Below are 17,738 nucleotides of genomic sequence, written 5' to 3' on the forward strand. Positions count from 1 at the left end.
ATTAGGAAGAAATTCTTGACTGTGCGGGTGGTGAGCCCCCGGCGCAGGGTGCCCCGAGAAGCTGTGGCTGCCCCATCCCTGGAGGTGTTCAAGGCCAGGTTGGACGGGGCTGGGAGCAACCTGGGCTGGGGGGAGGTGGCCCTGCCCAGGGCAGGGGGGTGGAACGAGATGGTCTTTAAGGTCCCTTCCAACTCTAATCATCCTACGATTCTGTGATGATTCTATGTCAGTCAGGGTAGTGGGTTTAGTCCCTGTTTTCTTATTAACCCTCACAAAAGATTAAAAAGTTAATTTGCATTGGTTTACTTTTTGCTACGTTATAATCATGGTCAATGTTTTTAAAAAATAAAAATGTGCACGCTGCCCTCACGCTCACTCCTGTTGTGCTGGTGGTTTAGTTCTGGTGAATGTTAATGTTCTGGCTCCCTGTGCAGTTTACAGAAAAATATTTTAAAAGATGCTTACTTTCTTTTAAATTCTATCAATTTAATTTTGTGTTTGGATATTTTTTTTTCTATTAAATAAACATGGTCTGTAGTGTTTTTACTTCGATAACTAGACAGTTGAAGCCTCTCTGACAGGGCATTAATTTAGCTTTCCTGTGGAGTATGTATGTCTGTGAGCTGCTTAGATGAATGCTGTCCTTTTAGATGGATTCCAGCTAGTGAGGTAATAATGAATGTTTAAAGCTATTTGATATCAATGGGACAATTTTGTGTATGTAAGTGTAAAGCGTGAGTATGATATATTCGGTTGTGCATCTTTTTCTTGTGATTATTTTACTTTTATGTTAAATATAAGAAAGTAAACCTTAATACTTAATTTCATACATTTAATTTAATGAACTAAAAAAATATTGTCAGTTTATAGCTGCTCATCAAGAGAAAGATATGGGATCCACGTGATTGAAACACTCACTTGTTTTCTTTTTTTCCCTTTTTTTTCTTTTGCTTCTCACAGCTGCCAAAATAAACTCCTTTTGAGATAGACCTAAGTCAACATAGTTGGTGTGTCTCTAATGAAGCATTCCTTTTGAGGCCCCTGTTTGGGTTTTATCTTTTTGTCATAGTTTTTTTTTTAATCTCTCTTTCCAAGTTTAATGCTAGAGTCTCCTTAAGAATTTCTGCAGCAGATTTAAAGTAAACAAGTTCCATTTCAGTTATCATATGCTTTTTATTCCCCGAGACCTTTATTTTTTGAAGTAAAAAGGCAACGCTTATTACATTTTTTCCTGTACTATACTTGATATTTTTTAAACTTGTTGAAAACGTTGGCTAAACTTCAGAGAAGCTAATATTCATCAAAAGTACAAGCTTAACTCTTCTTTCTTATTGTTTTCCACTCAAGCTTTCTCAAACTGTGCTACTTTTGTTTTAGGATTCTTGAGTAGCTTCTCTATGGGCAAGACCGTTACTAGCTTCAGGTTCAGGAGTATGTCTGTGTAGTACCGTCTTTAATTAGCTTGTTCCCAATTGGATGTTTAATGGCAATTTCCAGTAAATGTTAACTGGTTTTATATATTTTATTTAAAATCACAAAGTCATGTTTTTTCCTGAAAATTTTTGAACCTATGGCTGTTTTAATTTCATAGGCAATCTTGGTCTGTAAATGTGCACAAACGAATTAGAAACATTCTTTAGAATTTCAGTCTTGTGTTGATGTGACTATTCCACCAGTTTAGTATCACTGATACTAAATATTAGCAAATGAGAGAGATAAAATGGCAATATTTGAAGCTATGCAATGTTTTATTATTCTTGCTGGCAGTCTCTGGAATTCCGGCCAGGAATGTACAGTGTGGTTTTCCTGTAAGTACCATCCCATATCGGCATCTGTTATTTTGTGTGCCAAACACAAAGTTTACGTAGCAACATTGAAAGCTAAAATTAGTTTCAATAGCAGATATAAGCAAAAAAGAAATAATAATAAAAAAGAACCAGAGGCAAAATAGATGCATCAATAATTTGATGACATAAAAGTGCTTAGAAAACATGCTTAAAATGTGACCCTAATTTTACAGAAGCTTTTTCGAGTAGCTACATATTTGTAATACTTCTCTTTGTTTCTTAGTTTCAGAAGTTGTCTTCAGCCTTGTCTGTCATTTGGATATTTATTATTTCAGCTTTGGATAAACAGTCAGCCGGCTTAGGGCAGTTCAGAATCCATAAACTTGCTGTTCTGTCAGCAGAAGTCTGGGACCGCGGTCCAGTAGCTGTCGGAGGGTGAATAATGCTCCTTATTGGTCTTGAAGGGACCATTTTTTAATGTTTTGTACTGTGGTCTCTACAGTGCGAAACACCATATAAATGGCAAATTCAGCCCAGTGGCATTCACCGTTTAGATGAAGCTTACTGAAATCTGGGAACAGTAAATGTAGGACTTGTTTGTGTGTGTGTCTGTGAATGTATGTATCTACCCATCTGTCTAGCTCAGCCAGAGAATAAATGAGTGAGAACAGGTATGGGGTGGGAATAGGCACAGATGTTTAATGGCTTATGTCCAGGTTCAGGAATGTCAGTGTACACTGGACACCCATCGGCCTGAGTAAATCTCAAAATGCAAAGAATATGAACATAAAAGCCTGGCAACTGCCAGCCTGCAAAAGTTCTCTTTAAATTACCTTTCCATAAGTATACATTTAAATATGTGTTTGTCTGTCTGGTCATCAAGGAGTTTAAAGTGTAGTTTTTATGATGTAATTCCTGAACACAGATTTTTTTTTTTCCTCTTTTGTGCAAGCCTAATCACTGGCTTTATTTCAGATACAGTGGCTTTAGTAGGGTGACTTCACATAGAGTGGCTTTAGTCGCTTAAAACAAGCGATGGAAAACTCTCACTCTTTATAAACTCTCTCTTTATAAATGAAATGGAACAATCTCTTGGCAAGGAGTCTCGGAGGAGAGAGCGGCGCTTGGAAGTGGCTGACAGAGTGTGCCCAGAGCTGTGCCTTGGCTTTAGCTCTGGCCAGTTGCATCCCAAGCTGATAAAACAGAGGTGATAACGCTGCCGTGCACACATCGCTGCCGCAGCAGCCCTCCCCGACAGCGAAGAGAAGCTCTCTTGAGCGTACTAATTACTGTTAACTTGTAAGCTTGAAAGCAGAATTATCTCATTGATTAATATGGTGGTGTTAGGATAATGGGATCTGCTTGAGTATGGTCATGGATATACGTTATCTAAAGCACTGTGTTGGCTTCTTGCATCGTGCTGATGGCACGTTTGGGTATTAACGGGCAGCAGTTCATAGCTTGGAGCTTGCCGCGTGAACGTCCACAGGCTCCCGCAGCTCACTATACTCAGCGAGTGAAGGGAAAGAGAATATTGGCATATAAAAGGAGGAACAAGAGCTGGACGGAGTTAGAAACTAAAGGGGAAAGGGGAAAAAAAAACACGTCCCTGTCCCAAATTTTCCCCTTTTTCCTCGATGGAAAGCAATTTTTTCTCTAGCAGTCCATGAGCCTTTTCAGACACCTGTTGGCCCTTTTCCAGTATCAAAAGCAGGCGAGGAACTGTTAAATATTTCAGATGATTTTTATGAAATTGGAAAAGGTGAAAGCAGCTATTAAGAGTGTACACCGAGTTATGAAGATAGCAGAATCCAAACAACTCAGGAGATTCCTAGGAGCAGCGTGTGTTGGGAAAACAAATGATAACGCTTTCTGAAAGTATTTCAAGGGAGGAGGGGGAAGTATTTCTTTTTAAGGGCTTCTGCGCACACTGCCACAGGCAAATAAAGTGCTCAGATTTACCTTAAATCAAAGTGTAATTTAAGATTAATTCAATTTAAGTCCATTTTTCTGGTGGCTTAAGAGCAGGTAGACAGTTAATGGCCAACTAATGGCGTGATAGTTGTAGGGCATTCAGCACGAATCCTGGCTGTCTTCCTATTCCTTTTTGTCTTTTACTCATTATCCTAATCTGTTTTACACTCAGCCAAGATATTTTATTTACCTGAGGGACACTTATGAAAACCTTGTGAAACACTGATTTTTTTTTTTTTTTTTTTTTTTTTTATATTGAGTGAAAAACAGCTAAGTATGAATATGCAGTCAAGATTTGTAGGAAATTAGTTGTAAGACATGAAGGAAACAAGTGCCGTGACTATTTTCTCCTTGGAAAGAGTTTATCATTAGTTATTTCTGTTAATAGTTAACATTGAATTTGGAAATAAACAGAAAAGAGGTGAAAGTTGGCCAATTACACCCTCGCTTTAAAGATATTTAATGATATTTGGGGCACATTTAAAAACGAAATAGCAAAAAAGTAACATCATAACTAATTAACTGATCTAAATAAGTGTTGGCACACTTCTATTCAAAATGCAATTTGAAGTGTTTGCATTTCACTTACAGAAAATTAAACAATATAGGAGAAGGTGAGCGTTTGCGCTGCAATTCTGTATTTGGGATGCATTGGGAAGCGCATTACAGCTCCCTGGCTGGGCTGTAAAATTCCCATTACACAGGTTTTGGGCCTCTGATAATGTAGCTAAAAGAATGAGAATCAGCACAGCTTTTTGAAGAGGAAGGAATATTTCCTTTGCACTTTATGTACTTCTCAAAAGCAGTTTGAGTTTGATGAGCTAGAAGATGAATTTTGGTTATTATTCGTAGCATCTTTTACAGATTACAATGCATTATTCTTTAATAAGGGAAAGGTGGGTAAGCTCTCAAGAATGCAACTCGTGGGTCCTAAAAGGTGTTGAGTGCATAATTAATTTGGAGTTTGCAGTTTGGATAATCAGCTTGTTTGATACTGGCGCTGGAGTATCGGGCAGCCTGTTTGCACGTGCAACTGCGGAGTCCACGGTTGAATCCAAGTTGTTACTTATTCACTGAATTACCCACAAACCGTACATTGGCTGATTTAACTCCTTTTTGGTGTATAATTGTATGCTGATTACTTTTGATGATAAATCTGCAGTCTCCAACCATCTCTCATTGATGAGTAAAGCTGCTGGATTTATTCCAGATCTATTAATCTTGGGGTTTTTTTTTTGTTTGTTTGTTTGTTTAAAAAGATCAAAAAAATCGGTGACTGTGAGGTGGGAGTGAATTTGTGAAGGTTGTCTTGGGTTTGGGTTGTTTTGGGGGGGGTGTTCTTTTGTTTTGTTTTGGTTTGGTTTTTTTTGTTTTGGTTTTTTTTTTGTTTTTCCCCAAAGTCTTCCAGGCCTTCCCCAGATGGATCCCGTGTGAGTGACTGGGGACGGTTGGGAGCACAAACGAATTCAGATGTTGAGCTGTGCATCCCGGCCGGCGCTGGCTCCCGGCGCGGGCGCAGCGTGGCACGGTCCAACCTCCGCCTGTGAAAACACGGCAGTTAGAGTTACTCGCAAAGGACTCTCCCGGGGATCGAGAAAATCGATTTCTGTTTATGTAGTGAAATCAGGGAGCAAGGGTCTGCTGTAGTACTTTGCTGATGGGATTCCAGCGGGGTTGTCTTTCAGTGACAAGGCTGAATTTAATAAACCTGTAGTCTGGCGCGCTCTTTCTCGGGCGGTGCTGCCTCGCTCTAATGGGTCGCTGTTGATAATTTGGGGTTACTTTGTTTACGTAGTCTGAGAGCTTCTTTTTAAGCAGCTGGCTGGAAATGGAGATGAAGGCAGTCTTAATTCACTTTTAATAAAAGATCAATGGGTTTATTGTGGAAAAAATAGAATACAGATGTAAACTGTACCTGATAAAAGAATTAAATGTGTGTTTAACCTTCCTATTTTGTTTTTTCAGCGCTACTGGTGCTTGACCTTCTTCAGTTTTGAGACTATTCTCTTTCTTGGTAGTTTCACATTTTAAATTTTACTTAGACTACAAAAACAAACTCTGCTGGTGTTTTTCATCTTGTGTGCTTACCAAATCCCTCAGATTTTGCAAAATATTTAAAAGGTAATCTCCAGACTAAAGTCTCGTTAAAACCTTTGCCCTTCCTGTCGAACAAAAGTTCAGAGAAGTTCTGGTCGATTCTGATTTGGAAACTGTAAAACAAAAAATATCATGGTGTGAAGTAATAATTTAGGCTTGGTAGCCTCACTGTAAAATTTATTTCCAGAAGTTTCCAATTAAAATGCAGCATGTCTAATAGTATAAGTGAAAGCACCTTAAAGGCTCTTTCTTTGATATTATATAGGAGGAAAAATGCCCCAAACATTTGTGAAAATAAGAAGTCTTGGAGGTATTTTTTATTAAATACTCCCATTTATATTACAATGTGTTGACTTGGTAGGAGAAACCACATATGCAGGATTTTCTTAGCTATACTAATTTTCAGTATTGCTTTGTAATCAAGCTATCTGATAAATTAGTCACTTATAAAGATGCCATTTTTCTCTAGGTTTTCTTTATCTTTATTACACCCTGTGCTCTCCTGCTGCTTGAACGATGCAGTTTGGATGTTTCCCCCCTGTTTCAAAGGAGAGAAAACAAAACTGGAAAGAGGACGGGTTGACTAGGATGGTTAAAGGTATAGAATAGCCTATGTAAGAGGAAGAATATGGAATTTAGGTCCCTTCAGACTGATGGAGATACCACATTTATCTGTAAAATCGTGTTGATAAAGCAACGGTTGTTCACTGCATTTCTGTGATAGGGTTGGGAGTGGTCATCAAGCGGAACTCCGTTTTTGCAGGCTGAAGTAAATTAAAGCAGTTATTCAGGATTATTGAACCACAAAATGCACTATTGCCGAAGTTACCTGGTTGTGGAAGGATCCGTATTGCAAACTGTTGGAGGTCAGGAGAGTATTGGCAGGGTAACGCTGTGTGCTTTTGCACCGTTCTTTTACTCTGCACTGAGTATTTTCTATTAACGGCCGTCAGAGACTGTGTTTGAGTATACCATAGACATCTGGTGTGACCTGCAGTGGCTGTTCTCACGTTAGAACAGCTCAAAATGCGTTCATGTTCTGTCTCAAGAAGGGTGTTTCTGGATGTCCATGAAAATTTTAAGCGGCGTAAAAATAATGAAATTTTAGGCAAAAGTATCTTTTATTTCTGAAAACATTTCAAAATAGCACATTTTATATCTTGTTGGATATTTCTTGACAAAATGTGGATGCGCAGGCAGAAATATGTGCAGTTGTTGTACATTGACAGTGCGTTTCATCAGCAGGCGGTATTGGATTTAAGAAGCTGAAACGTAAGACGAGTGCTTGGGGATGGTCTGTAAGATGATACTTTTTGTTGAAAGTCTTGTAGTTAAGTATTCCCAAGATGGTCTGAACAACATAAACAGTGCTACTGTGCAAGAGCTTTTATATTAGAAGATAAAAGAAAGCAAAACGTTTTCAGTTGTGGGTTTTTACTGTAGACTGAATTACGTCTGAATTGGATGCTAATTTAATCTGAAGCCAAAGAGGAACGATTTTCAACAATAGTTTTGCAAACCTGAAGAAGTTTTTCTACTGTGATAAGTAGCTCTGCAGCAGTTCCCTTCAGGAGATCCCCTTTCTATTTTGGATTTATGTTGGGTGTATACTTCAAATCAGCAATATTAAGAATAAGCAGGAATATAAATAGTATGCTTTGGGGCAATTTTTTTAGATGCTGTTATAGTTTCAGAGTAAATAATGTAATATGAACATTTTTCCTGAAGTACAGGTGCTTCTGTGCCTGAGGCAGAATCTGGCTGGATTCTGGGGTTCAGATTTTTAACAGCCCAGGAATCGAGGGGGAGGGGGGGAGTGAGGTGGATTCATTGTTTATTTTCATGTTGAGATTTTAACATTTTTAAGAAAATAAGTAAATGGAGAGTAAGTGCTTAAGGGAGTAAAAAAGGGGACAACAGCCCATGGAAATGACTGCATTTGATTTAACAGATTCTGTGGATTCCCTTTTTAATTCTGTCAATATTGAGACAGTGCCAATGCTCTTCATTGGAAAACTCACCTCGGTATGTCTCCGAGTTCCCGCTTCCTCCACGGAATGAGTCATGGGATGTGGGTTTAACCATTAGAGTAAATAAAATGCCTTTATGGGAGAAATAGCTTACTTCCAGTGTGTTTGGGAATACATTTAAAAAGGGAGGATATTGAAGAGCATCAATGTCTTGCTTAATTTCTACCTCTAATTACATTGTGTGTCAGTGGTCAGTGCTGTGTCATCACCTCAGCCTCACACATCGTCAGGGAAGTTTATTAACAAGGTTCTAAATTTTGGGGGAAGAAAACATCTAAAGGAAGTCACCTCAGAACTGTTTCTTCCCTTTTCCCTCCTAAGTAGGGTATTTTGATGCCCAAAATAAATACTAAGTCTGCAGTGATGGATTGGATAACCTAATTTTTCCCATTACTGTCTGCTCAGTAGTGAAGAAGCTCTTTTTTGTTATAGCCAAACGAGTAATGCTGCGATGCAGTTAATTTTATACATCCCATTTTATGACAGAATATGACATTGTAGCAGTAGTTGGGAAATTTAGTTGGGCTGTGTGGTGGTATAATTTTCACAACTGTGATATATTTCAGGATGTAGGGGCAGCATCTTCCGGGCAAACTCTAAGTGAGCAATCTTTATTTACACCCATGAGTATACCCCACGCTACTAGGAAAGACTGAATTGGCACCTTGTACCTTCTCTGATTAAGCGACAGCTCTGGTTACTCAGCTATTTCAGAAAATATCTTTAAATCAACAACTAGTTATGTTCTAATTTTTTTTTTTAGATCTAACTGAAAAGGCTTTTTTTCCCCCTCCAAGTCCTTAAATTGTTTCATCTGTGTAATGGTGACTAAAAGTGTTCTTTAAGAATTACCTTCACATACCTTTCAACTAGTTCTGTTTACGTAGAGTAACATTTCAAAGCGGTTTATTTAATAATGTCACTTCCATTCGCTGGCTTTAGAGGATTTTCTAAGGCCTGGAGCTTTAAGCTTCTCCACGGAATTGGATGAATATTGTTTTAACTTAATATGGAAATTTGCATTTAATTAAAAAAAAAAAAACCAAACCAAAACCAGCAACGGTAGTTACAAGTCAATCCTGAATGTTTTCAGATGAGAAGAGGCGCACAGACTCATTTCAGAGAGATACATCAGGTATTTGACAAGGTTCAGCATGAAGCTTGGTGGTTGTGATTTTTCTTCATGTGGACAGTTATGACTTTGGTTTTTGTAGTATTTTGTATTTCTTACTCAACAATTTACAGTGGGAAAGACATAATGAAAAAAGTTAATTCTACTGTAAATATTGTTAAGAGTGGAACAGTAAGAGAATAAAAGGAATTGGGAATCTCTGCAAATATTCCAAAAATGGTTCGATTCTCCAAAATTGGGTGTTGCTGCGGTAAGGGTGTGTCTGAAAGAAGAGCAGAGCTGTGAATGCGACTTTTTAAAATATGTCTTTATCCCCAGACTGTAGTCACAGTAATTATCTGTGTCCCTTCCCAAACATTGGTCAGCTTCATTCAAGACCGCTTTGCTTTTTTTTTCATAGTAGATGTTGAGGAACAAATCACTTTCTTATCAAGATGATTAATTTTCATTACCTATTTAAAGTAATTGATATGAAGAACTCTTAGTTGCATCGACTGCAGTGTGACTTCTTCTAATGCTCAGTCTTTTAACTGTTGCCTCAAAACCTGTGCAATTGAAATCCTTAAACTTCTTCACTCTATTTACTGTATGTCTGTTTTTCATGCTGATATGTGAAATGAATTTTCAGTTTAAAAATAAATTTGATATTGCCGCCATATGGCTCTGAACATGGAGAGGATACGGATTAAATGAATTAATGGCTCAAAGATAGATTTTTGACTTAATTTATAGGCCGATGAATAATCTTATTCTAAATCAAATGAAGATCTGATTAGAGAAGGTTATTATTGCTGAGGTGGTGATTTTCTGTGCAGCTAAAAGGAACATAATTATGGCTGTTTAGTCTCTGGAAATGTCTGCAAAGAATATCTTTTTAATAAATCAACAAAGAATGGCAGAAATTCACTAATCGCTACCTGTAAGCTATTCCAGGAAAAACCTCCATAAATTAAAAAGAAAATGTTACTATTTAAGTAGCAATGAGCAAAATGCTCTGTCATTAATGCAATAAAAAGAGCATCCTGCTTACTGTTGAGTGGGGTTTATTCTATAACATTTTTTGGGTCTCCATTATTTGCTAGAATGAACAACGCTTGAGATGAGCTGCTTTTGGAGGTGCTGAGTTTTTTAGTTTTGGCACCAGCTCAGCAGCACTCCAGAGGATAACTTAAATACAAAGTTTCAGTAAGCAAAGCCAAAACTTTTGTAGTTCATATTGGATACCGTAAAAATACGTTACGTTAATTTTACATTTTCTTCAAGTGCCAAGGTTAAGTTTGTATTCCTGAGACGGTGCTGAAATTAGTAAAGGAGTGAGCCTGGGGTTTCGGTGAAGCTGTTTCTGACTCACTTGGTGTAGATTAGATTAAAATTTTTCCATGTTCATAGGAAAATTTGGAATGTTGTAGCCGGGGTGTTCTTGTCCAACTGATGTGACTACTCTCTTTTTTTTTTTTTGTTTTTCCCCTCCTCTTTTCTCCTTTCTAGGGTCAGTACAGGCCCTCTGACTTGTTGTGTCCAGAGACGTACGTCTGGACGCCGATTGAGCAATGTCTGCCCCTGCTCGAGCACTCAAAATACTGTCGATTCAACCAGGACGAAAAAGCAGGTAAGTTTACGAGTAATGGTAGGTCTGTAAATTGTCCGTACAACAACTGCTGCTCTTTTTATTTAGCGTGGCTGTAGTTTAATAAAATTTCCATTCACTAGCCGGTTAACTGTTAACTGCTGGAAGGAGAGGATGTAGATAACTGAAAGGAATTTGAAGAGAGATGGCCACTTCAGCAGGATTGTAAACTTCTGGAGAAGCTGCTTCAGTTTCTTGCTTTTCCTCATCCTGTGCACATTACCATTTGTGCTGTGACTTGGTTGCCCGACTGGAACATTAAAATAATAATACTTCATAATTGTAAATGTTTGAAAAGGGTAATACTCTAGTTAAAATGCTATAGTAATGAGGTGAAATACATTTCTAGATATAGATGCTGATTTAAAAGTTTTGGTAGCAGAATTATGTTCTGTGTAAACGGAGAAAGTTCTTTAGGGATCGTGCAGGTAGCCGTGCGGTGCGGTGGGAAATAGACTGGGGAGTGCGCTTGGGTGCTCGTTGAAAAGACTGTCTGTCACCATGGGAAAAGCTCAATGCTCAAGAGGTTTAAACGGGTGGCGCCTCATGTCGTGGTCAGCTAGAATCATCGTTAGATCTGTGAGAGGAAATCGGAAAAAAAATTGCAAAGCTAGGAGAAAGAAGAGAAATGGTTTTGGAGGCCAGTAGCGTTCAAGACACTCTTGGTATTCAGAAATAAAAGAAGTTCATTCATTTAAGTATAGAAATGACAACTAAACTACTGCCTTTGAAGGTGTCAACCCCGTACAAGCACAGGGACATCATCTTCTCGATTCTGTGAAACTCCAGTGGCATATCATGCGTTTGGAAGCTGCAGGGTGTAAAACTTTGCATCATTATCAGCACAGAATAGCTCACTGCAGACACTACTGGAACTGTGACTTATGTCCTGTGGTTTAAGGAAATTAAAACATAGCTACACGTTGAAATGCACTGGACCCGCTGTGAGCTTATAGTCGTTTGAGGTTTAAATAGTCGCTAGCTCTAAGGAAGCTATTTCTCAATAGTGAAATCGATTTCCTTCTTACTTCTTTACTGTCTACAATAGTCAGTAATATGAGTTTAATGAAGTTACAGTGAATTTAAAAAAGAGCAATAGGAATGGTGGTGTGCTTTATTCCTCATGAATCAGCTTTCTATAATACTGCCTGTAATTATGTCAGTTAAGTAGGTTGTGATTTATCAGGAGTGGGACTTCTGACATAGAAGCTGAGGGCAATAAGCAGATCCAGTAAACAACTGGGAGAAATAGCGTGACTTGCATTGCTGCCTGCGGCAAGAAAACAGTCACTGAAAATGCTTGTCTTTTAATATTGTCTGCAATGTCAGAAAATTTCTGCAGCCTTACCTCGCACTAGTTTGTTCATCGTTTTTGGCAATTTTTGGACTCCTTTTCCCTCCCTTTAAAAAAATAAACAAATACCTAATAAATTTACTAGTTACAGGTTATAAAAATGCATTATAGAACAGCGGTGAGTGCTACTTCAGGAGAGGGTGCTATATGCTCTGACCTTCCAAGTCTCAGCAACATAAAAATGATTTCTGAGTATTCATACACATTACATTGCAGAGCTCCTTCTGATAGTCAGATTTATTTTTTTCTTTTCTGACAAAAAAGAAGAAAAAGAAACAAAGATATGCTCACAGAAAGTATCGAAATTTTTCTAAAGTGTCAGAAAATATTAATTGATATTTGCAGAGGCTTTTTGCCTGGTTTGCCTTCTGTGGTTGTCCCAAGCTTGAGCATTTTCAAATAGTTTTACACTGTATTGTTTTCCATCCCCTTCTCCTCTGACGTCTTTTGTTAACAGTTGGAGAATGAAGAGAGACAAACTAAACAAAGTTCTTAACTCTTTATACCAGAGATAAGTCTAAAAAAGTGTCTAACAGTTAATAACTTAAAAAAGCAGTCATAGGAACAATAATAAATTTATTCTTTTGGATGGCAAATCATGGGCGCCTGGCGGTTGAAATAGGTCCAACTCTTTACTACTTCTGGCCAGTGTAATGAGATTCAACCTCACTTAACCTCCAAACTCTCCAGTTACATAGAGACAACGATGAGGTCTCGTGCCAGCAAATGCTCAAATTTGATATTTAAATAAACTCCTAGTGCTCTCTTTATGTGCAGTTCCTAATGTGTACTGAAAAACATCAGTTACTTTAGGAAAAAAAAAATCACATAGCGATGCTCAGACGGCTTTCACGGGTAAAAGGTCTTGTTTATCAAGTTCTGCCTAAATTACTCATGCCTTAGAACAGATTTTTCATTTTTGTTGTCTGTTCAGTTTGAAAAACTTGGAAGACCTGGCATCATCTTATAAGTGAGAGAGGTTTACTAGCATTCTGATGTGTTTATTATTAAACAGTGGCCAGTCATTTACTTACAAATAAATAAGCAGTTAGTGAGGTAGGGCAGTAATAGAGGCTTTGGACACTGATGCATTCTGAAAATTGAGATTGTGCTGAACTGCGTGTAGCAGCCTTTACTTTGCAAGGGTGAACCCTATGCGAAACGAAGCTGTAAGTATAGATGGAATTACGGTGAAGGAAAAAGCAATTAATTAAAAGATTGCTCTGCAGACAAGTACTTGTCAGTGGCTTCGACAACATATCAAAAACGATGAGCAAAATTCAGTCACATGATAGTGTCTGCTAAAATAGTCCTGGGCATGGTCTGTCTGTCACACTAGTCACCTTCCTCCCCTCAAAACTGGTCTTCAGGGTTTTACTTTGTTGGTACTTTCACCAACAGCTTTGTCCCTGGAACAAATGCAGTACGAAAACAATTATTTATAATTTACTTGGTGTCCTGGCAATACTTTTATCCTTCCTCTTTCCATTTTTATGAGACTAACCCACTGACTTCCCCCCCCCAACATCTGTTGAGAATTTCGGTCTGTTGCTCCTGAGAGAAGCCTGGTGAAAAATGTTTTTGTTAAGTAAAATCTTTATGAAAATCTGCGTTTGGGGTGGTAATTAAATTAGTGGGAAGCTTCAAATCTTTCTTCCCATCACTGCTGGACTGTCAACACCTTTAAGAAGCAACTTCAGATAAGGGCAGATACAATCCCAATCCAAAGTGGTGGCTTCAAAGCCTTCATAGTTTTATATTGACTGTGTCCCGTACCGTGGGGTGTACGTGTGCCAACCAGGGCGAAGAGGGTGCTGCTACCCAAGTGACAAAGCTGTGCTTGATCCGAATCGCCAGGCATGGCCCACGGCAATCTCGGCGCTGGAAGCTGCTTCCCACCTTCCTGTGTCCCCTGCTTTGAGTAGAGCAGATCAGAAAGGACTTCAATGCCTTTTTTTTTTCTCTTTTGACTGATTTGTTTGCTGAAGTTGATAAATTGGCTAAGCTAATACACATCTGTTCAACTTCCTGTATATCTAATAATAGAGAGAAATCAAAATGGAATCGAATGGAATACATTAATTAAAATGAAAGTACTTTCTCCAGTGTTGAAAAGAACACATGACAAAGGCATTCATAGACTCCTCTGTGTTGGCTTCGTGTGTTCTTGGAGACGAAACGCTCTTTGCTCCAGAGAATATAGTCCAACACAAACCGCGATGGATGCGGAAGGATGGTGTACAGAAACAGAGAAGCACCTCTGGTTTGTCTGGTGAATGATAGTAGTAGACTAAATTATAGTCTATTAATAGACTAAATAGTAATAGACTAAACTGACTAAACTGTATGAATTTTTTTGTAAACATCACAGTGAAGGAGACTTTCGAGGAGGGATCTAAGGAAGTACACCAGGTATCTTTTAGAATTTATGGAGAAATCTTTTGCAGCGTGAGAGGTGTAGGACAAATGAAGAATATGGGGACACACTAAGATGTTTCTTTCAAAACCGGATATAGCGGTCTGGGATATCAGATCCCATAGCCAGCCCGAGGTAGAACTTGCGTGACTGCCTGTAGGTGCTGGGAATGAAGATGAGGTTGAAACAGACCGTGGAAAGCTGTAGAAGGGAGGTCTGTCTGATGGGATGAGGGTATGGGTAGCTGGTAGAGACACACATGTCAGTTTTGCAGTAGTTCATATAGGTGGAACGATGAGAAGAAGGACTTGACAAGAAGAGAAAGCTGTTGAAACAAGTAATGGTAGGATTAAAAATTGAAAATCTAGGTAGATATTTGCAGAGATGAATAAGAGCGGCTGGTTTTTAGATGCACTATGTAGAAAGAAACTAGATGTGAAAACCTGAAGAGATGATGAAGCCAAAGTCATGTGCCAGCAGAAATTTGCCAGTGCCTAACAGTTCAGCAACCAGCTTCCTCTGGTTGCTCTTGATGCAGACCAGGTTCTGCCTCTGCCATCTCCACACAGCAACAAAGATCTCGCTTCTTCCAGCAGAGGAGTGGAGGTCCTTCAGAGAATTTAAGCTTTAGACTATTTCCAGCTGGTCTGAGCCAAAATGACCATAGGCATTGGAATCAAGAGAAGATAATTTGTCTTTTCTGTGCTCTTCAGTGATCTGCTGGCAGCCACCCAGGAACCGGCGAGGCTATGCCTACACAAAAGACAGATGTTGAAATCCAAAAAGTCTTATAAATTGCCTCATGGTCACATACAAGTCTTAACCATTGGGGAAAAAAACCCAAACCTGAAACATCACTAAAATCAGTGCCTGAATTCTCCTTCCCAGGAGTATTAGTCCAACGACCAATGCCAGAGTCCTGGGACACTACACGTGTCTATGTATCGGTCAGAATTTGAAGTGAGAGGTCTCACTTCAGGCTCACAAGAATCACTCTGTAAAAATCCCCATTTGCAGTATTGCCTTACGAACAGAGTTGATTCCAGATCACCAGTTTTTGAGTTACTGAACTAAAGAAAATTACTTAAGATTTCCAGTCTCCTTCTGTAGGAGTCTTGTAACTTTTATTGCAAGTTTTAACCAGATTTTTAAAACTTCTAGGAATACGAGTTGAAAAAACTTTTTTTTTTTTTTTCTCCAGAAACACATCTTTCTTACATACTACAGAACTAGCTCCATTTTCATTGCTACATACAAAATGAAAATTTTCACAGCTTTGCTGCACTGTTCTGCTGCTGCGCACAGTAAGCTGGAGTAGTAGAGGGCAAACAACGTTCCCGGTATTTAATAACTTCTGAATCCTCTTATTAGCGACTTAATTGCATCTTAATGCTTCTTGCAAGAAACTGAGGGTTATTAGTTCTAGTAAATAAAACTTGGAATTCTTGCCCAGAAATCTGCAGGCTTGGGCAGTTATACAAAACTGTATTTATTTGTGTGCATAGTGCTTTCACTAGAAAATGAATCTGTCACAACTATTTCAATAGCCTCGATTTCTAGTACAATTTAGATACTAATCTTTTGCTAATAAAAAGGGCATATTTCAAACATGTTTTGAACTTATTGTGTATGTGAATGCAAGAATTTGGTCGATTCCCCACCCCCTTCCTTTTTGCCATCAAGTACAGAGGCTGTTTAGTTTTAAGATATATTTTCAAAGTATTAGCACTGGTCTTATTCCTCCTCTCTCTCTTAATGGAAAGGCCATGATCATATATTTGTATCCAAAAACCGAGCTGCAGTTGCCATTTGGTCAGGTCTGATGGTTTAGATCCCTGGCAGAGTGATGTGTACGTGATGTGCTGCATTTTTGAATCCAGTCAGATGGATTAATGCAAAAGACAGTATACGTTAATGTTTATAAGGATAAATGAAGTGCAGTTGTTGAGATGATGAAAATGTAGTCACAAAACTGTCACAGATGGAAAGCATTAAACAAATTGTTTAGAACTGTGCGATCATCTGATTAGGGAGAAATTGCTGCTCTAAAACAACTGCTGTTTATAATTTTTTAGAAATACAGTGTTGTATACTTTGGAGAGTTAGGAACAGTTTAAATAAATTCTGATAGAGCGTGAACTAAATTCTTCTAAAGAACTAACTTTCCACTGTCTTATCAGAGCTACAGGTAATAAATTTGAATTCTACAACCAAGAAAAAGACTTATCAATTATTTCTAGCAGCTCCTCTAGAAAAGACACATTTTACAAGCTTGTATCTGTTTCTAATTAAGTTTATAAACACTTAGAATCATCAGAATGCATATTTCTAAATCCAGTGTGATCCTTGAGCATACAAGATATTTAAACAATGAAGATGGTGCCAATAAGGTGTAGTCAGGCAAATTGTTCCCTCGCTTTGTAGTATGTTTGGATTAAATTGAAATGACTGGCCTGGGGTTTTAGCTTCATGTGCACCAATACGCTCAAATAGTCCAGTGCTTCTGTAATAAAAAGGTAATGTTATTAACTTAATTTGTGGGTCCTAAGCAACTGGCACTGCGTAAATTGGCTGGTGGGTCGAAATTACACTGAAGCGTCAGCTCTGCGACGGAGTCTCCCGAAACAATCAATTGCAAATACAGAATGGTTTTTAAAGTGTGATTTGAGGTAAAGTCATAACGTGAACTCCATTTGGCGTTGTTCTAGCACATCTCAAACTTAAATATTTGTGATTTAAAAGTTTGCATTTATTAATATTCTAAATATATCTGCTTCTGGCAATACGTGTAGCACAGTAAGACAATGCTCCTCAAGAACCACCATCGTCTGACTTCTAGTAAAGTTCATGAAACGTTTCACCTGTACTGCAAAATTCCCCCAAAAAAGTTTTAATCCAAAATGACTGTCATAGAAATTGTGTAATGAACAGGTGTATTTTGAAGTAACATAATTTTTTGAGGTCCTTCCCTGAAAAATGAAGATATCCTGGCATACTTCACTTCTCCTCCCGTTGAAGAAACGATGGTTGTGCGTTCAAGGTACTCCTTCACCATTTGAATGTTGTGACATTCGATTCTCTAGCAGAATAATTCTGCTTTTTTTTTGTGACTGGACCAGAAGTAAACTCATTAGTTGGTGAAGAATCAGGGAAATGTGGGGAAGGACAAGGACTGCCAGATCTCGTAGGAATCATTTACCATACTCAGAAGGCGTTAGAAACACAAGAACAGAAATTAAAAATTAAATAACGTGGGGTAGGTAGAGCGATCGTGCAGATTCATTTCATGCTGAGGATAACTAGCGTATGGGATTAGTTTCA

General features: G+C 38.3%; 1 protein-coding gene across 1 annotated transcript in view; it reads left to right on the forward strand.

Moving 5' to 3' along the window:
* Positions 1-17,738, forward strand: part of ATE1 (arginyltransferase 1) — an 83,517-nt gene that overhangs the window by 53,083 nt on the left and 12,696 nt on the right. The window contains exon 11 of the mRNA XM_082486608.1: positions 10,509-10,629. Coding sequence (XP_082342734.1) covers positions 10,509-10,629 — 121 coding nt within the window. The remainder of the gene's footprint in view (positions 1-10,508; positions 10,630-17,738) is intronic.

This window comes from Vanellus vanellus (genome assembly GCF_965231255.1).
Source record: "Vanellus vanellus genome assembly, chromosome: 7".
In the NCBI taxonomy this organism is placed as follows: domain Eukaryota; kingdom Metazoa; phylum Chordata; class Aves; order Charadriiformes; family Charadriidae; genus Vanellus; species Vanellus vanellus.